This window comes from Gigantopelta aegis, chromosome 4 (genome assembly GCF_016097555.1).
Source record: "Gigantopelta aegis isolate Gae_Host chromosome 4, Gae_host_genome, whole genome shotgun sequence".
Classification (NCBI taxonomy): domain Eukaryota; kingdom Metazoa; phylum Mollusca; class Gastropoda; order Neomphalida; family Peltospiridae; genus Gigantopelta; species Gigantopelta aegis.
In genome coordinates this window covers 17,958,276-17,979,472 of record NC_054702.1, presented here as the reverse complement: position 1 = coordinate 17,979,472, position 21,197 = coordinate 17,958,276, and the positions used below count along the sequence as shown (strand labels likewise).

At 37.6% G+C, this 21,197-nt stretch overlaps 1 protein-coding gene across 2 annotated transcripts; it reads right to left on the bottom strand.

Annotated features, from left to right (window-relative positions):
- Positions 1-280: 280 nt before the first annotated feature.
- LOC121369622 lies at positions 281-12,156 on the bottom strand. Of its 2 annotated transcripts, XM_041494648.1 has the most exons (8): positions 12,089-12,156; positions 9,971-10,156; positions 7,152-7,305; positions 6,338-6,451; positions 5,010-5,156; positions 4,226-4,359; positions 2,585-3,183; positions 281-1,453 (listed from the first exon to the last, which is right to left on the bottom strand). In XM_041494648.1, the coding sequence occupies exons 5-8, from the start codon at positions 5,057-5,059 to the stop codon at positions 1,169-1,171; spliced, it is 1,068 nt and encodes a 355-aa protein (XP_041350582.1). In that variant the 5' UTR covers positions 5,060-5,156; positions 6,338-6,451; positions 7,152-7,305; positions 9,971-10,156; positions 12,089-12,156; the 3' UTR covers positions 281-1,168. The 2 variants fall into 2 exon arrangements, with proteins under 2 accessions (XP_041350582.1, XP_041350583.1); XM_041494649.1 differs by having other exon boundaries at positions 6,338-7,305.
- Between the last annotated feature and the right edge of the window lie 9,041 nt (positions 12,157-21,197).

Sequence of the window (21,197 nt, the reverse complement as noted above, 5' to 3'; positions counted from 1 at the left end):
GACTGGTATATCAAAGGCCATGGTATGTGCTGTCTTATCTGTGAGATGGTGTCTATAAAAGATCCCTTGCTACTAACAGACAAATGTAGCAGGTTTCCTCTCTAAGACTGTGTCAAATTACCATAGGTTTGACATCCAATAGCCAATGATTAATCAATGTGCTCTAGTGGTGTTGTTAAACAAAATAAACATTAACTTTAGCTTTATTATCCAAATGTGTTAAAACTTTTGTATTTATTACCAAAGAAACAAAAACTGGAGTAAAAATAAATAATCCAAATGTGTTAAAACTTTTGTATTTATTACCAAAGAAACAAAAACTGGAGTAAAAATAAATGTCCAATTTTGCTCCAACAACTGTAATCATCACAGCCCTTACATTATTTTATAATGATCTATGCATGTAAACTGCTGTTTTGGTTTTGTATTTATATCTGTGCATAGGCTTACAGGATCCCATTTTAATTTTTGTGTGGGTGGGGCTTTAGCCCGAATTAAACGAAAATGCCTAAATCTATATAGCAACATTTATTCATATTAGCATTACTACTAAGCTACTATATAGAGTTGCAAACAAATCACTACACATGGATCAGAAAAAAATTTGAGGGTAAAATGATGGAAATAGATGCTTGAAAATCTGTATCATCTTGCCCAAATTGAGGTTTTTGTCCAGCACTAAGGGGTAGTTGCCCCGTCTCATACACTCATGTGTCTATTTAACAGGGTGGATCCAAGATTCATCTTGGGGAAAAAGGGCGAATCACAAAAATATGTCTCTTTTCAAGATGTCAATTCTGTTTAATTATGGAAACAGGAATGTGAGGATATTATTAGTATACAGCTCTTAAGATTAGTCCCAGTGCATTTGCCTTCCACTCTGGGTTTTAAATCTAAAACACATACACATCACATACTTAAGAGCTCTCAATTTAATATATTCATATTAAAATGACTATAGTCTATTAATCACCATGTGATACATTTTCAGACATTGGCATAGCCAAGATTTCATATTGAGGGAAGTCACCCACATTGGTGGGGGCACCCACACAGTCCACGATGTGACGACAGGCAAACAGAAAAGAAAAGGTGTAATTGGCTACATCTGAGTTTTCAGATTCATTATTTTCAGTCACTCATCAACAAGCCTTTTTAAAATATATTTTTAAACCGGTGGAAAATTTTCATCTTGATCATATGAAAATCCGTAATTCCCCATCAACTTCGGAGGACGTGGAATTCTACTGTTCAATGGCCTGAATGCACTGTTCGGACACTTTGGCATAACGTTTCCCATAGGCATCATGCCCAGTTTTTCCAGTTGGTCTGAAAGCATCTGTGGCATCACTGGAGTGGTGCATGTTACACTGCATTCCACACTGCCAGTCAGTGGACGACAGTCACTTGAACCACTCTTCATATTAAAAGACTGAGTCAGTTCAGTGAGATCCTGAAATGAGAAGAAAAAAGGAATGTTTTGTTTACTGAGACAGTGATTAAGTTATCATATTTACGGCTAGAAGGAAGAATGAATGAGTGAATGATACTAGAAGGACCTGGCAATCACATTCCAGTAACTTCACCAATTTGGATATACAGAATATCTGGTTAATTTGCATTTATTTGGTGAACTTTAGATTACTGTGTAACTGACAAACTTAAGAGATGAAAACTTTTCAGAAAAATATAGCTTGACCCCCCACCCCCTACCCCCAACCCAAACACACTCCAGTATCGATGGACTGGTCCAAATCTTTTATTTTTTCTAGTGTATACACTTCCAGTCATGTAACTATCTTTTCCTCCATTCTCCTTCACTGTTAGTTTCGACTTGGTGAGAAGGATGGAAATGTTTTATTTAATGATGCACTCAACACATTTTATTTACGGTTATATGGTGTCGGACATATGGTTAAGGACCACACAGATATTGAAGGAGGAAACCTACTGTCGCCACTTAATGGGCTACTTTTTTCGATTAGCAGCAAGGGATCTTTTATATGCACCATCCCATAGACAGAATAGTACATACCATGGTCTTGATGTACCAGTCGTGGTGCACTGGCTGGAGCGAGAGAACTAGCCTAATGGGCCCACTGACAGGGATCGATCCCAAACCGACCATGCCGACCTGGTGAGAGGTCAGGTTAATGAATAAAAAGAAATTAGGTCATTCAAGGCTCGAAATTTACAGAGAAATAGGCAAATGCTACACAAAATACACTCTATGTTTTGTGATAATCAGCTCCACATGCAGCTTTGTTTGCCATCTTATTTTGACAATATTTCCAATATATCAAGAATTCTGGATTTTCTAAAATTATAATGTAAATCTTATGCTTTTATGCATGTTTGTCTCAAGTATTCCACATTGCTGTTAAAAAAACAAAAACACTACAAGTTTAATGTTGACACTAATTTCTAGAACTGGTGCATCTATCTTGAAATTTGAGAAGCAAAGATTGTTTTCCTTTCCACAAAATGAATTTTGAGCAGTGTTATTGGATTCAAAAGTCCCTCGAAGGGCCCAACTCCCAGAGCACTGCCTAGTCTACCCTGCTCCCACTACACTATGGTTTACCTGTAAGCTCATTGTAAATTCTGGAGGCTCAGGTGCATCATCTTTAAACAGCTCTGTGTTCACTTTCCGTCGGACTGGTCGCTTCGAGTCACCGCCATCACCATCACTCATGTGAGATCTCTGTGACGTCACATCATCCAGAGTTGATTTCCATATTTGTTTAGCCCCAGGCGTTACAAACGTCGGGATGCAAGGACTCTGAATTATTCTATCCGCTTGCACAGTGACTTCTTCACTTGCTTTCAGTGCCTTGTTAATCTGTTTCGCACCCGGTGCCACAAACTGTGGGGCAGCCGGACTGTAGGCTATACTTTCAACCATGACCTTTTCGACCTGACTGGCTTTCGGTGTCTTGTTAATTTGTTTGGCCCCTGGTGTCATGAACATTGGAGCCATTGGACTGCTACTTGACCTCTCATTGATGACCGTTGCTATTTGACTGGGTTTCTGCAGCTTGCTAATCGGCTTGGCCCCGGCCCTCAGAAACACTGGAACAGCTGGACTGCCAGAGTCTATGTTGGTCTGATCTCTTATTTGCTGAATTGGTGTAAAACTGTGGCCCTCACTACACTCACTGCTAGGATGGAATATTGTATTTCCTGTCCATAAGAAATGAAAAAGATAAATGTTTAACATCAATCTAGTGGTTATTACAAAAAGATAAGTATCTTAGGTTAATGACCACCTCCACTCACCCAAACCCATAGTGTAATCAGTGACTATTTGGCATCTAACATTGTGGCAATTGTGTAGAAAATTAATATTTCTACAGAGAATGCACCCACACACGTTACCGACCTCGGTCGGGTTGCTAGTGCTCCCTTGCATTTGCCAGCACGGGCTATCCCCTCTTCCACCCACCCCTAACCGTTTCCTGTTCTGGACGGAGGAGACAGCCGAGGCCGGCATCTGTACATGACAGCCGTGCACCACAACAGCTTGTTCTGAATGTGCACTTAAAACCCTATGACCTGACCTGACCAGAGGATGCATGTGGAATATACCACCACCTGTGGTATATCAGATGAATTCGAAGCATAAGCTGACTTTTGACACACAATGTTTGAAGGTTTTTCATGCTGGGGTATCATTAAACATTTATAATACGCAAATCATGAGTTATAACAGGAAACAGAACGATCTCTCTATTGAGGTGGATCATGTCTAAGATCTATGACACCTCACACAAACTCTTTACCAGGTCAGCTACCTTCAAATGAAGAGTTTATAAAAAAATTGCTAAGTCCACGACATATCAATCTAAGAATAACAATAGCTTATGTTTCAAGTGATTATAACATCATGTGGTTTACCAAAAATATAAGGAAATTTAATACGGGTTGAGATCATCACTATGTCAAACAGGCAATTTATGTGATTATTTCCATCACTTTTGGACTTGATGAACTTTATGAATTTTGTAACAAGTTGAGGTAACTTGTTATAAAAGAACATTGTGCACAAGTTTTTAATATTTCAAATACATTTCTATTACTTCTAAAGTCATATTTTTTCAATCCTACATATTTCAAGTTTTAACATGCTAAGAACGTGGCTACAACTGAAACACTCACATGATACACCTCACCCATACACTACAAACTTTGACCATAGTCTACAGTGGTTAAGAACTATTTGTACCTTCGGTATAATCAGGACTACCCTTTTTATCAGAGTGGCCCCACACACTAGGTGTTAGGACCAGTCCATCGTGTTGGAATACTGCAGGAACACTGTCTATCACATCGCCGTCACCAATATGTGAGCTGACAATGCTGAAGTTAAATCAAGAAGGAAAATTAATAACACAAATACCTAAACACAAACAATGTCAAATGCTGTTATATACAACGTTCCAGAGTTTCACTTTCTTTGTATTCCAGTCATCACTACAGTTCAAGACAATATAAGTGGTACATATTTATAATACCAATAATTTTTCTCTTAGATATAGCAGGACAAAAAGTAAAGTATCATAAATGAAACAAATATTACAAATGTCCTATAATTTTTCATTATTAGATATATGTCACAAAATCATGGGTTTGTTGTTACCTAGGAATGTTTATTTGTAAATGTCATGTTGGCTCTCATGAAAACCATACATGTACAAGAAAAGTTATGAATTACATATTTTATTTTGTGTACATAATCATACTAAAATTTGAAATAGTAAATACTCATCACAAAAACATACTTTCTCACATCCGCTCATATTAAGTAATAACAAGAACACCTACAAATATTTTTAATTTAGTGCTGGGTTTTTTTTAGAAATATTTTTATTTTAGGAAATGCAAAGATTGAGAGGTCAGGTTATATTCTATTTAGCACCAAAAGAAAGGTGTTCCAGTTTAGCACCAACAGAATAGGGTTACAGTCAACTGCCTGTTTAGACATAAAAGTCAGATATGTATGTACAAACCTTTGTGGCTTCACTTCGTGCCCATTGTTCAGTCTGTGGATGTAGCTCATGGTATAGGAGCTAATACCGAAGTCATCCAGTTGTGGTGTCTTGTTTAGTGCTGTACGCTGATTGCTTGATAGTTCACTACAGACCGGAGATGATTCACTAACAGGTTAAGGAAAATGTATCTCTTTCAAATCTAGGGATAATCCTAATGGTATTTCCGATTTTACTGTCCCAAATTTTGTTTTACTGGAGATGTGACAGTCAAGCAAAAAAGAAAAGAGAGGGAAATTTACAATAAGATATGTCCGATACCAAAAAGCCATGCTTTAACATGAGGTGTCACTGTGCTCTTCCCATACATTCCATGTTGTATGTGTACAACATGCCAGGGTTGGTGTACCGTATACCGATTTTAAATATAGTATTAACAAATTTATCTTTTCGACTTGGCAACATGATTGGGACGGTGCGGTTGTGAACAAGCTTCATTCTATTAAGCCGGTCTTGGGAGAATGGCAGTCCTCCTATAGGCAGTGCAGGAAGGATGAAATAGTCTTGTGTTGTGCTCGCATCGGTCATACATACTTTACCCATTCATTTATCTTGAAAAAAGATCCTCCACCTCAGTGTGTGCATTGTCAGTGTACTCTGACGTTGCGCCACAGTTTGGTGGAATGCAAGCATCTGAAAGAAACTAGAAAAGATATTTTTGGTCAGAGAAATGTGATGGTATCATTTTGATTTCATCCAGAATTAGTTTTACAATTTGTACGTGATACTGACTTTTACTCTAAATTTTAATTGTATGTATCTGTGATATTTGTATTTTTTGCACAGTTCTTTACACTGTGTTTTAATTTAACTATTGAATTTTTATATTGATGTTGATCATCACTTACTGTTTGCATTTACCATAGTTTTGCACCCAGTAGCCGATGTGTTTTTCATGCTGGGGTGTCGTTAAACATTCATTAATTCATTAATTCATGCTTGTAAAATTATCATTGGAATCATGATAAAAGGCATCCTTATTCAACAAATTGCATAGGCTAGAGCCTAAATAATTTCTGGCTGAGAAAATTTCATAGAAAGTAAGTTGCCTTCGTGCTCCTCATTTAAGGAAAAGTTTGTCTTAGGTTTGCCCCTCCAACTTTCCTTGGTGCCCTAATTTCTATTACTAAACTGAAGGCATCACTTGCTGTAGCCCCCAAAATTTTAATTTGACCCCTGTAATAAGACACTAAATTGTATTAGTTGTCACCAATTCATTAGAATACTTGTCTAAAGTACAATGTTCATAAGATCACTATTAAGTACATGTATATATATTAAAAGGATACACATCTTGGTCTGGAGAAAGTGATTTTTTTTGGAATTATTTCCCTTTTCTTCATTTTCCTCAGAATCAGCTACATGTTCATTCAAATCATCTTTCTTGCTAACAGCTTCTTTGTCTAAAGAAAAAGAACATACAATTTCCATGTTAGTACAGTGAAACCTCTCAAGACCGGACCCTCTGTAAACCGAAATTCCCTCAAAAGCAGACGTTTTACAGAGTCCCTTTTTAAAATAAGTACAGAACGTAACCTCCCGAAAACGAATCCCTCTTAATACTGGACAATTGTCTTGGTACCAAGGGTGTTCGGTTTAGAGGAGTTTCACTGTAATACCTCTTTGATAAACTGCTACATGGACATACACTTCTAATCTTAACAGATACTTAAAGGTGACATGATTACAATGAGCAGGGAACATAGTTTTCAAAATCTTGATTGGCTATATTTCTAGTCTAGAAATTGAAAATTGATTAGCTACTATTGTTTAATGTTATGAAATTGTGTAGCAATCTCCGAACTTGTGTAGAGAATTGCAACACGATACTGAACAAAATGTTCCCTCATGTGGTATGTGGAATCTGTGTCATTGTAATAGATGTATGGACAAAATGTGAGGGAAATCTAATGGTAATTAAATACAAGAGAGTAATTTATCATAGTTGTTAACGTTGTGGTTCGGACTTTAGTTGTAAGACACCGAGGGTGATGGATCATATTACCCATTGTGCACATCTTGCGAGTGCTCTGCCTCTGAGCTACATCATGTCAGTCACTTTCATGCAGTGATAATGCTTTTATAGAAATCTAGAAACCAAACCTGGAAGTCTAATGTAGCCATACTGTTCTAGATAAACCTCTGTGGCCATCAGACGATGTGACTGCGCTGTCAAAAAGTCTTGACATGCTGTCAGTGTCTGACTGAATAATCTCCCCTTTTCTTCAAATCTTGCAACACAGTTTAGACCTTCTTGCTGAAAAACATATATACGGTTTATGGAGTTTGCAAGTTAAAATATTGATCTATATATTTTTTTTTTAACTGGGTGTTTTGAATTTATATATTTTATAAAACTGAATTCTTTTAAGTTATTCAGTAGAATATATAAAGAAAAAGTTAAATAGTCTCCCTTCTCACATGTTATCCTTTTCGAAAAATATATTTAATATTTTACTTTTAAAACATAATTAAAAGGTTAACCTTAAAAAGTGTGGGTGGGTTTTTTTTCCCCACTACATTATTTTTGTAGGTGTTTATATCCATTCAAGGTTCAAACATGGTGCCATGGACACACACACACAACACCGTCTAGACAGGTCAGTCTAAGTAGTGATTAATCAGAAAATAATTTTGTGAACTTACAGATTCCCACTGAATTATAAAACTCACCCTGAGTAGAAGAGAGTACTGAGATGCAAACCCAGCACCAGTGTCTTTAGGCCAAACAAAAAAAATGGTTTGTTTCCGGTCACCCGACGACCCTAAATTTTGCCACCAACCCTGAACTTTTTTTTTCTGCTGGGGTGGGGGGAAGCACACAGAGAAGTTGTGGTCGCAGATCGACAAAGCAGACGACAGAAGTACTCAAGTAGGATAACTCTTACACGTCAGTGTGTGTGTGTTAAATGGAGGTTGAGGGTGTGTGTGCGTGGGGGGGGGGGGGGGGGGGGGGGGGGGGGCAGCAGCGATGGTTTTTATACACCCCCACTGAAATTGGAATCATTAACCAGTGTTCTACGTTGTCGCCAATGCGACCAAAATGTTGGTGTGGCGACCGATTGAATTCATTATCGTCGCCATCTGGCGACTGACTCCAAAAACGTCCAAGTATTAAATTATTTGCCATGTGCGTTCAGAGTCCTAGCAGCGAAAACAAATGAAATTTGTTGACATCATTGTGCAGTCGGAACATTTCACTATTTACGAAGTTGTCCGATTGATCACTGTGAATTCCGTATTAATTGTCGGTACAATTCGGAACTCATCGTTGATTTTAGTAATTTGGCGAAAACAATCCAGATACTTACAACACATTCATAAATGATACAAAATGAGTAGTGTCGCACTGTGGCGAGTAACATTTTAAGCTTGGCTAGTAAATTTTGTTTGTCCACTAGCCAAAGAAGAGTAAGTTATAAAACCGAGTGTAGAACACTGTTAATAACACGTGCTCTTATTAGGTACCACGGTAATTGGTGACACACGAGATCGCATGACAGTACGGTAACGTGGGTAATAATTAAATAAACGGAATATTCAAGAATAACCACTAACATTAAACAGTTCACATTTATTTCAGTGTTTCAGTTAATTGGGAATAAATTAATTTGAGTGATTTTAGCATGGGTCCGTTCAATAGGCTAATAAACATTAAAACTATAAGTCCGTCCCACAGGGAACGCCTTAGCCTGAGTACTCTGACTGTAAGAGAGCTAGACGGACATTTGAACATAAACACGCTCTCATTATTTATGTCCAAATGTCCGTCTAGCTCTCTTACAGTCAGAGTACTCGGGTTAGAAACGCCTTTTTTATTACTATGAAATTTACTACAAGTTATTCATTTCTAAGCCGATTGATTTGTAAATTGCACACAAAATTAGTATTGTTTTGTTATTTCCAATACAAGTTGGATAAATCTGTGAACTTTTTGTGCAAACATCTACTGACCAACTTGGACAAATTTGTGCAGTCATCCTATGACAAAACTGGACAAAGCTGTGAAGTTTCTGTGCAGTCATCTACTGACTTTTATTGGTGAAAGGAATAGTTTGTTTGTTTTTCTGTCTTTTGAAAATGGCATGTGAAACTTAAAACTGACATTGACAGTGAGATTGTTTTTATTTCTCTCTGGCTGCAAAGAGTAAACTAAGATTTTTCAGACAGCTTGCCTTCATGTCTTTCATCTTGAGATTGAGTTTTTCTCTGGCAAACACATTTAAGGTAGGGTAACCTTTCTTTGAATTAAAAAAAAAAAAAAGATAAAAAAAAAAATCCTACCTACCTACCCTTCTTTTTTTGGCCATGTTACCTGAAACAAACTTCTTCTTTTTTTTGGCCTTATAACAATACCACCATCTTCCTTTTATTAGCTGTGCAATAGGTCGCAGGTCTGATCATACGACATGTGCTTTTCCCATTCCAACCAGTGCCTCATGACTGGTATATCAAAGGTATGCACTGTCCTGTCTATGGGAAAGTGCACATAAAAGATCCCTTAACAGTGGCTGTTTTATCATTTCGAGTAGCCTAAGTGGTGGAAACATTTTACCTGTCTTTATCTTGACCATGTGTGTCAATATACAGTATAACCTCTCAAAACTGGACCCTCTGTAAACCGGAATTCCCTCAAAACCGGACGTTTTTCATGGTCCCTGTTTAAATATCTGTACAGAAGAGAACCTCTCTAAACTGGATACCTCTTAAAACCGGACTTTTTACTTAGTCCAGAGAGTGTCTGGTTTAGAGAAATTTCACTGTAACTACATCTTGGACACCAAATAGCCAGATTAGAATATGCTGATGTGTCATTATAACAAAGATTTATTACTTTTTCCTGCTATTAATGAAATATTAAATAATAAAGTTTTACCCCTGACCAGTTATTTCAGGATAGCCTAATATGTGTATTATCATACCTTGAGGTTCCGTGTCTCCTTGAGAAGATCTTTCAGTAGACTACGAGCATCGAGACTGTTATTTTCAGAGTTATCCTTCTTGTTATCCAGACTCGTCTGTATCTCTTTGACTCCACTCTCAACTTTCTGCGCTAAGCGATGCAACATCACAAAAAAGCTCGAGTCTTCCGATGGTTTGGCCATCTTCTGAAGAAAAGACAAAACAGAATGTTCAGTGTTCACATGAATTTCTTATATAAATTTGAACATGTTGTTGTTATCCAAGCTTACCAGTACTCTTTAAAATTTGTTGGAAGTAGGGCTGTTGATTTTTTATTTTAAAAATTAATGTTCATCAATGTCAATGATGAAAAAAAAGTATATTAAATTGGATGTGCATAATACAAGTGTTTATGGAATAAAACACTGCTCTAGGAATATAGGTAAAAACGCATATATTGTTGAAGTTTGGCAGGGCTCGAACTTAAGACTTTTTTAGCCACCACATTCTAAAAAACAATTGCTTTGGGTGAAATGGCTCACTGATGGCAATTTTGAGCCTGCTTATGGCAATTTTTTTAAAAGTGATGATTTAAAGGTTATTTTGTGGCATGTAGACATATTTCAGATGAACAAATGTTAAATACTGGCAGATAATATACACCAGATATATTCATTTTTACTATTGTTGAGTTTTACTGACGGCAGTCATTTTTATCCAGTGGCACAAAAGTGCCATAGGTGATGCTCCCAACCCAAGGCAATTTATAGCTCAACAACGGCAATTGTCATTGTGCCGTTATCAAGTTCGAGTTCTGGGTTGGAAAGGATGTATATTTTACTGGTATTTGTTTATTATGTTATAGTGGTAGTGTACATTTTTTGTTTGAAGATGCATATATCAGTATTTTTGATATTTCACCAAGTATTTTAACATTCTGACATCTACAGGGAACATTTTGTTCAGTATTGCATCACGATTCACTACACAAGTTAATCTGTCCCAGGTTGGGCTTCTGGCTATCCAGATACGGAACCCGGGACAGACATGCTCGAAACCTCTGTGGTATATGAGCATGGCAAAATTCACACACACAAGTTACAGAGATCGCTACATAATTTTAAAACATTAATCAGCAGTTGCTAATCAATTTTCATTTGACTACAAATAACGCTAATCAATATTTTAAAAACAAAATGTTCCCTGATCTATTGGTCAAAGGTCCTGTAAATGACAGTTGTTTTAAAAAACAAGACCACAAGTTTATGGGGTTTTTTTTAAATATTGTATATAAACATCATGGTCAGGTATGTTGTATAAAGTTTACTGTATATGATGTTAAATTAATGATGTAGGAAGTGACTGACATCAACCTTAAACTATGCAAGATTTTTTTTAAAAAGGACTACATTTGTTAAAAATGCCAAGTCAATAATGCATACACAGCTACATGTTCTTTAATGAAAATGAAGTAAAAAGTCTATTTGTCATTTTGCGGGAAGACTGGATGGTCTGACACATGGGCCTCCCCCACAGGGAATATATATGGCCTCTTCCCCCCCCCCCCCCCCCCACCACACACACACTTAGATCTGACCCTGTATTTTTTAGAAAGTGGGGGCAGGACTTAGCCCAGTGGTAAAGCGCTCGCTTGATGCATGGTCAGTTTGTGACTGATCCCAGTCGGTTAGCCCATTGGGCTATTTCTCGTTCCAGACAGTGCACCACGACTGGTCTATCAAAGGTTGTGGTATGCGCTGTCCTGTCTGTGGGATGGTGTATGTTATATAACAGATCCCTTGCTACTAATGGAAAAAAAAAACAGGGTCTCCTCTCTAAGACTATGTCAGAATTACCAAATGTTTGACATTAAATAGCCGTTGATTAATGATCAATGTACTATAGTCACATAATAGTGGTGTCGTTAAACAAAACAAATTTTATTTAGATACTAAGATAGTTGACACAAAAGAAATGTTACTGGAGAACGACTCCATCGTCTCCCGTTATCATTTATGGCATAACAATTCTTAACCGATCGTGTTTAGCATTCAAATGACTTGCAGGGTTAGCGTCACATATTCGCTACTGTTCATAATTACCGCAAAAACATATTAAGTTAACAGATGAATCCTTACTATTAGTTTAATGTCAGTCGTTTTAAAATCTGGCGCTCGCCATCATGACCTGAAATTAACCGTAGACTATTTCACTGTCGTGTTTGTTCGCACACGAAGTGTACACTGTCTTTGTAAACGTAACTCAACCATAAAACCAGTGTTGCTGAAGGACACTAGTCTTCCTTACGACTCGCGAGTCACGTGACTACCGTTGGAAACGCCCCCATGATCTCAAAATCTAACGAGGCAATCACCTGTCAACGCTGGAACACAGGTCAGTGCACACTATTTGTTGCATTAAGAGTTAAGTTTCATTACGTTTTTATTACAACAAATTGGCTATTAGTTTTCATTGTTCTTACATTTTGTTTCTTGATATAATGATTAATGTGACTGACTTGAAAATACAAAACCAAAAAAAGCTCATAAACACTTTTGGATTAAAAGTTGTAACAAACGCCCCCTCTTACGTCTGTATTGCAGGGCCTGTAAGTTGTTCTAATATTTTGGTGTTGGTAGCATATTATAGAACTTGTATAGTCTAATAATAGGACAGTATTTATATGTGTTATAGAATGTTGTAGTATTTATTTGTAAAATGTATATAAATTTATTTGATTATATTTGTTAATTTTAAAAACAAAAATGCATAACCTGTATTTATTTTGGTTATTTATTTATTTATTTATTTATTTATTTATTTAATTCTTTAATTTAAAATTTTAGAATGTATAAATTTGTATTAAAACATTTTATTTAAGAAGTCTGATTTTAACAAGGGGTCGTCACTGGGTTAATGGGGCCATGGACCCAACAGCGTTTGGGCTTGTTAACTTTAACACCAGTTATAAATTATGAATTACAAATACAATCCAATGTTTTATCCTTGGTGTGGCCTTCCTATATAATATCATATGTGTGATATTCATTGCTGAAAGATCATAGTCACCGTTTTATGCATTAACGATCATAGTCACCGTTTTATGCATTAACGTATAGTTGATATGTAGCCTATTACAAACTGCATGTTATTTTTTTTTTAATTGTTCTTGTGTATCCAAAATAAAATTTTCGCAAGCCCCCCCCCCCCCCCCAAAAAAAAAAAAAAAAAAAAAAAATTATAATAATAACAAATAGGTAAATACACATAGGGATCGTTTACAATGTTTATAATCAACTAATAACACGAAGAATTATGAGCTACAATTCTTGTGAACTGTTAAGAGTGAAAAAACAAAAAAAACCCATTCAAATCCATATTTAGATCGCCTTTCAACTGAGTGGAGGGCACACATACCTACTTCCATACATACATATATATGTATATACTTTCATACATACGTGCATGCATACATGCATACATACATACATACATACATACATACATACATACATGCGGCATGGGTATATATATATATATATAGATAGAGAGAGAGAGAGAGAGAGAGAGAGAGAGAGAGAGAGAGAGAGAGAGAGAGAGAGAGAGAAAAGGGAGATAGAGTGGGTCAAATATGACCAGCACCAATGTCCCCCCTTCCCCACGCTGTATTTGCTAAATTTACGGAGCCCCCTATTTGAAGATCTACCCCACGTGCATGGGAGGTGTGTATGGTCTTTGGTGGCGGTGGTAGTGGTCATAATTTGTGAAGGAATTGTTTTGTTGTTGTTGTTGTTTTGCGGGGGTGGTAAAGATGTCGATATGTCTACCACTGTGAATGTAAAATTTTCAAACTTAATACAATAAAATTAGGCGTGTGATTTTTCTATGATCGGATGGTTGTATGTAGGCCAATTTGTAGTCCTACGTTTATTAGCTGAAAAACACTATGATCACTTCTGTATTATTACTTTCAGGCGAAACTGCAACATGAGATGGGACATTTCTTATGTCGAAGTCATCGCCATCGATTAATTGACAACGACCTGTACGATATATTTAATCTACCTCGCTAGTGCACACAATGACGTGTCGGGTCGTATCTATCATCCTGTCACGTGCATCGCTTCCCGGATTACTTACCTGTGCATAACGATTAGCAGACGTCTCCATAGATTAATGTCGTCTACTAGCTGCAAGTTGGTCAGCATCGCCGCGAGGCTGGTCTACGTAGTAAATTTCATCTCCCTGGCGTTATGCATCGCTCCCGATGCCAACTGCAACACCACGCTGTCAGAACCATTCGGTGAAATACGGTCTCCAAACTACCCGGATTTGTACCCGACAGGCGTGTCTTGTTTGTGGGCTATTAGTGTTAATGGCGATTATGACGGAATACTGCTGCAGTTTAAATATTTTGTTACCAGGGAAACTAATAAAGTATCTTCTTCCGAAGAAACGCTTTTCATATACACAGAAAACCCTGAAATTCACGAAGATGCTACCCCCGCGCGTGTGCTTCATGGGCGGCAGGGTAGAAATTTGATATATCGTATCCAGGGCACACAACTGTGGTTGAAATTTCAGGCATCAACAACAGCTTCTGGTGGAAGTGGCACTGATGAAAATGAAAGACCTGGAAAAGCTCTGGGGTTTGACATCGTTTACTCTGTGACGTCCACTGACGAATGCCAAGAGCCAGGGAATCTAGAATACGGGATAATGAATGGAACCAACTTTACTGTTGGCTCACATGTCGAATATTCCTGCAATTCAGGATACAGGATCCAAGGGGTTAACCAACAGATTTGTGTCATACGATCCGATAATGGGCAACCTGAATGGTCGGACCCACCCCCAATATGTGTCAATACATGTGCCTCTCCTTCGGTTTCGGAATATTTGAATTTCACGGGGAATATGACCGCTAATTCAACGATCACGTTTACGTGCGACCCCCCTTACCTTCTACAAGGGTTATCAAATGCAACGTGTACTGTTGGACAAAATGGTGTTCTTCAATGGGATCACACCCCGTCTTGCTACATCCCAAACTGTTCTAGACCCATCATCTTGCATCATCATAGCGGCTCTATAGTAAATCCATCATATCCTCAACGCATTGTTCTTGGCGCGAAAAACTGTCGCTGGCAAATATTTGGCAAACCAAACACGATCATCCGTTTGTATTTTGTTTACTTCGATCTGCCGCCAGACGGGGAGAGCTATCTGGAAATTAAAGACAAGGGCAGACGGCTGACCAGCGTTATGGGGCGCTTCCAGGGCGGAGACGAAGTTCGAAATATCAGCAGTGAGTCGAATCTCGTTGAAATCCGTTACCGTGGTCCGGGGATAAACTCCACCACCCACCGAGGATTCTACATTAGTTACCGGACCCAGCCTGCACTAGTTGTCGTGGAAGTAGAAGATGACCCGCACGGACCCACTCCATCCCCAGGGTCAACATTCACTACTGTAAGTGGATATTTAAATAGCTATCAGTCTTCAACATGTCTTAGGGATGTGGCACGGGCGGTGGTAGTGTGGTTTTGGTGGATGCGTTAATATAAATACAAGGATCCGGAGGGTGCTACTTGGGGGGGGGGGGGGGGGGGGGGGGGGGGTGTGTGTGAGTGGAACAAAACAAAAGTGCAAACCTAAAACCCAACGATTTTGGTCAAATTACTTTATAGTATCTGTGAACTTTTTTTTGGTGTTTGTGGTAGTGGTGTAGTGATAGTGGTGTTGACAAAAGCGTTACCAAATGTTAGAGGGGGATTGGTCTTAGCATTAGTAAATGTTATATATAGGGTCTGGGGGCCATTATGTTAGATTTTTGCACCGGCCCCGGTGATGTCGTGGTTACGCCATTAGACTCAAGGCTGGTAGGTACTGGGTTCGCAGCCCGGTACCGGCTCCCACCCAGAGTGAGTTTTAAATTAAATGGGTAGGTGTAAGACCACTACACCCTCTTCTTTCTCACTAACCACTAACAACTAACCCACTTTCTTGGACAGACAGCCCAGATAGCTTAGGTGTGTGCCAAGGAAAGCGTGCTTGAACATTAATTGGATATAGCACAAAAATAAGTTGAAATGAAATGCTAGATTTTTTCGTTACATAGAAAAATCTAACGTCCACCCATGAATGCGATAATTGTTTAACAATAAAATGAGAGAGGTGTACAAACAGAAGTGCTCTAATTTTGTTTATTTAAATAATTAATGTTCCATAGTCATTTGTTCTACATTTATATAAAGTTCAGCATGTAGTAATCTATCTTGGAATTAGTGATGTCCTACGTATAACGTCCGCCCTTGAATGCGATATTTGTTTAGAAATTTCGATACAAAATATAATGAGAGGCGTAGAAACAGAAGTGCTATAATTTTGTTTATTTAAATAATTAAAGTTCCATAGTGGCTAGAACTACATTTATATAAGGAAGGAAGGAAATGTTTTATTTAACGACGCACTCAACACATTTACATTTATATAAAGTTCAACAGATGGTATGTACCTTGGAATGAGATATGTTCAACGTCTGCCTTTGAATGTGATAATTGTTTTGAAATTTGAATAAAAATATGAGAGCCGTAGAAACAGAAATGCTATAATCTTGTTTATTTAAATAATTAAAGTTATATAAACTTCACCAGACGGTGTGTGCCTTGAAACGAGATATGTCCTGACCGTCGAGGTTTGTGTCTTAATCAGAACAACGTATTGGTCTGTGAAATTAGATACTGTAGTACATGTATATAGTATAATTGTTTAAACGGTGATCTTTGACCCCGCCGACGTGCTACGCGTTGTGTACGTACGTTTGTATTTATAAGACGTACTTTGACTCTAGGTCAAGTGAAGGTACTAAATGGTGGACTCTTTAAAGGCGCAATCTCGCCTCTCAAACCTATCACTTTTACTCTAATATGCAAATTACAAACACATGTAGATCTAACAACATTGCATGGACGCCCATGTTCAGGTGACATTTCATCTATAAATAACAATTTAAATATTGACCAATTACACTTCGCCTTTTATAGCGTTATTTGGGAGCATGCAAATTCTAAAAATATCGGGCGAGACTATTTATGCAATAGGCGAACTTGTTGGTCTATTTCAACATTGAAAAAATAGGGGGAAAGTGCAGTAATAAACTCTGGATTGTATACTAGTATAAACAGATTTTATGGCTATACCATCACTGGGTTTTTTCCGTCTTGAAACGAATTATATATACATTTTTATATTGCAATAAGTTTCCGGCATACTTCGTAATTCACCCGAATCATTTCATATACCCTCAGCATAACCCCAAATGTTTTCAAATTCTTTTCAAATCAGTGGCATGATTTTGCAAGTAAGGTTTTGATTGGTCGAATGAAAGGTCAACTGGACATGAGCTTCAACGAGCTGCTGTTAGATCCACATGTAATAATGGAGCTAATTTTAATTAGATTGATATAATTGACAGTTTATACAAGACTTGCCAACATCAACCGTAAGCGCAAAGGAAATTTTATCACAAAAAGTTCGGAAATTGTTTGATAGTCTGTTACGAATAATGACGAAAATCTATGAGACCAAGTACTACCAGTTGAGTACGGTGAATGCAAAAACCCTTGACAACAGTAATTTTATAGTGAAAATGCTTAAAAAGTACTTGAATTTTGCCTTCCAAATTGTGTATGAATCTTGTCAAAATCACGTCGCCATTTATTATTTGTATTAACCGTTGCCGATGATATATATATATATATATTATTAATAAAGAAACATATTTCCCCCAGAAATAACAGGTTGGGCAGTATTTTACAAGTAATTTCTTAATTGCTAGGGAATATCGCAGCGAATCAAATTCATATTATATAGCAATAAAAGGGGTGCTACCAAATGTCAGTTTCACTCGAACTGTCTGTGACTGTGACCTAGATGGCAGAAAAATATCAATGAGAAATCGAAGAATAACACGGAGTTTAAGAAAACATGAGTTCATGATCTAAATTCTAACTACTTACATATTTAAAATATGGTCGAGATTGCAGCTTTAAGGACAATCTGGCTAGTAGGAGTAAAAAGACATACTATTAAGTGTCAAACAATGATCAACAACTTGCGAATGCCTGTAACTTCAATCATAAACGTCAATGTGACTGAAGTTGCCAACGAGTTAAAGCTTTATCCGCTTCAAATATCACCTTGTAACCTTTGCTCTTACGGTTGATGTTGGCAAGTCTCCTTTTGATCTCGGTCGTTCTTTAAACATGTAAAGGTGCTGTATCATAGTTACAGGGTCCATACTTCGAATTTTTAATTTTTTTTTGTTGTGATAAATAACTACAAATGTATCTATCTCACACACAGGCGAATCCAGATGGACACGCCCCCTAAATATATTCAAGTCTCTCTGCTTAAATTAATAATTGTGCTGCCCTTTTCGCTAGTTGGTCCATGCGACCTTTTTTCTTTTGCCGCCCCCCACCCCCCCACCCCCCAAAAAAAAAAAAAAAAAAAATAAAAAAAAATATATATATATATATATATATATATATATATATATATATATAAATAATAATAATAATAATAATAATAATAATAATTAATAAATAAATAAAATGCCCTAGATCCGCCCCTGCATACATAATATTGGTATAAATAACGTGGAAATGTCGAAATTGCAATGTGCTTGCAAACCTGGTAAAGAGTCTCGTTCAACACAACTCTATTCTTGTCTGAGGAGAATCAAAGAAGCCACAATCTTTGTCAGAGGAAGATGATTTGCACAAAGACGGCAAACTTGCCGGAAACATTCTACTGACATAAGGTTACGCCGCAGATGATCCAGCCAATTTCGTCTAAAGATTCTCCAATTTTGTTTTCTATCAATAACTTAAATTATTTCGTTTATTTGTTTTGTTGTTGTTTTTGTTGTTTTTTGGGGGGGGGGAGGGGTGGGGGGGTTTGTTTGTTGTTGTTTTTTGTTTTTCAAATATGGGTATATATTAAAAAAAATTGTAGTTGAAGGTTTGGTGTTGATTTCAAAGCAACCGTTAACTAATTTCGGCGGGAAACCATCGTTATACAACTCTGAGCTAGCACTTTTAATATGATTATAACTGACATGGTCATTTCGACCTTTTCCGTTTGTTTTCTATACATTTACCCAGCCCACCGTCTCCAATTGAATACTATTTGAATGATACACGATCCACTGTTATAATGCACTGTTACAGTTTCAAACATTCTATTTCGTTCTTGTGTTGTATGAGTAGCTAAAACTGTTTGCGCCACACTATGAATTAATAAGGGCTATCCCCCCCCCCCCCCCCTCCTATAAACAGAATAACACATACGTGTATACATACCACGACGTTTAAGTTTCTTATTCTAGATAGTCGTGTTAGTCACAATGTAGACTTTACGGCGTTTTCAGCTAGCTATATGTTTTGTCACACCACACGAATTACTATATTTGCTTTTCTGTGATAACTTAGGCATATACGGGGTGGGTGTTAGTGTGCATTTTCATAATGCAAATAATAGTATTTAACCCACTCTCTCTCTCTCTCTCTCTCTCTCTCTCTCTCTCTCTCTCTCTCTCTCTCTCTCTCTCTCTCTCTCTCTCTCTCTCTCTCTCTCTCTCTCTCACACACACACACACGCACAGAGAGAGAGAGAGAGAGAGAGAGAGAGAGAGAGAGAGAGAGAGAGAGAGACAGACATACATACACATACACACACACAGAGAGAGAGAGAGGGAGAGAGAGAGAGAGAGAGAGAGAGAGAGAGAGAGACAGAGACAGATATAAACAGACATACACAGACACACACAGACAGACATACACACAGACACACAGACACACACACACACAACACACACACATAATTTACAACGCTTTTCCTATCTCTACCCCTACTCTCCATGAAATCTTCTCTACATGATGTAAAACTATTCTAAAATCCATAGGAAGCGTTGATTTTTTGGTTTGTGGGGAACAGTATAAGGTTTTGTTTTTTAACTGAATAATTGTTTTACATTCAGGTTTAAAAACGTTAATTGTTTAACGACAACCCAGTATATGAACAAAACCGATGATTCTACTCTAAAGACGACAAACGCGAGTACGTATAATACCTTTGACTACTGTTTACCGCAAACCTTTATTTCTAGTAACATCCTGTGAAATGGCTAAGTTCCTTTAAAGGCCAACACTGGGTGATATTTCCTTATATAGTCAGCCCGATGTTTCAAAGGAAAATTAAAAGGCGGACTGGTTTTATATTTACGTCTTCGCGAAGCTGTACATTTCTAACAGTCCGAAACACACACACACACACACACACACAGAGAGAGAGAGAGAGAGAGAGAGAGAGAGAGAGAGAGAGAGAGAGAGAGAGAGAGAGAGAGAGGAGAGAGAGAGAGAGAGAGAGAGAGAGAGAGAGAGAGAGAGAGAGAGAGAGCATGAAGCACGTAGAGAAAGAGAGGAGAGATGGATTGCAAAATGATGTGTATGTGTGAGTGAGTTAAATACTATTATTTTCATATAGAGGGAGACACAGAGAAAGAGAGAGATAAACACACACACACACACACACACACACACACACACACACACACACACACGGGGCAATGTCTCTCCCTCCCCCCCCCCCCAATCACATCTCGTTTTCGCCCCACCACGTTATATATTTTTCTCTTGCCCCAAATCCTCACCCCCAATGTGTGTGGCCCTCCATTATAAAATCGTGGCTTCGCTAGTGGTTGGTACTGAGGTTCGAACCCAGCATCTACCAGCTTTAACTCGGAACAACTAACCACTGAATCATATTGATGACGGTACTTTTAAAACGTTCAGACGTCTTAAGACATCGCAAGCGGATTAACCAGTCAATTAGCATTCAACACGCCGGTGTAAAATGTCAGTTCAGGATCATGCGCGTCTTAGTCAAATACTTTCTCCAAATTCTCACTCCGCTATGCATATTTAATCTTTGCTAATGTAAACTCTGCTGACGATTCGTGTTTGCTTTATTGAGTTAATATTAAGAAACACAATGCAAAATAGATTGCTAAAGAAACCTGTTTATTTGTATTTCTAAACGTATTTTATCTGGTAGCCAAACAGAAAAACTGACAATTACACACAAACTAAATTCTTTCTTCATAAGATGCATATTCAGACCAGTTGTACTTTTTACTCCAATTATTGGCATTGCAAGGCCATTCCTAGCCTAAAATAAATT

What these genes read in the sequence shown, in the direction of transcription:
- LOC121369622 (XM_041494649.1), bottom strand. Translation starts at nt 5,059, where the DNA reads ATGAGCTACATCCACAGACTGAACAATGGGCACGAAGTGAAGCCACAA. An exon ending in TAGTCCTGATTATACCGAAG is followed by an intron (nt 3,184 to 4,225) that starts GTACAAATAGTT and finishes TCTTATGGACAG; the next exon opens with GAAATACAATATTCCATCCT. An exon ending in AATTTACAATGAGCTTACAG is followed by an intron (nt 1,454 to 2,584) that starts GTAAACCATAGT and finishes TTCTCATTTCAG; the next exon opens with GATCTCACTGAACTGACTCA.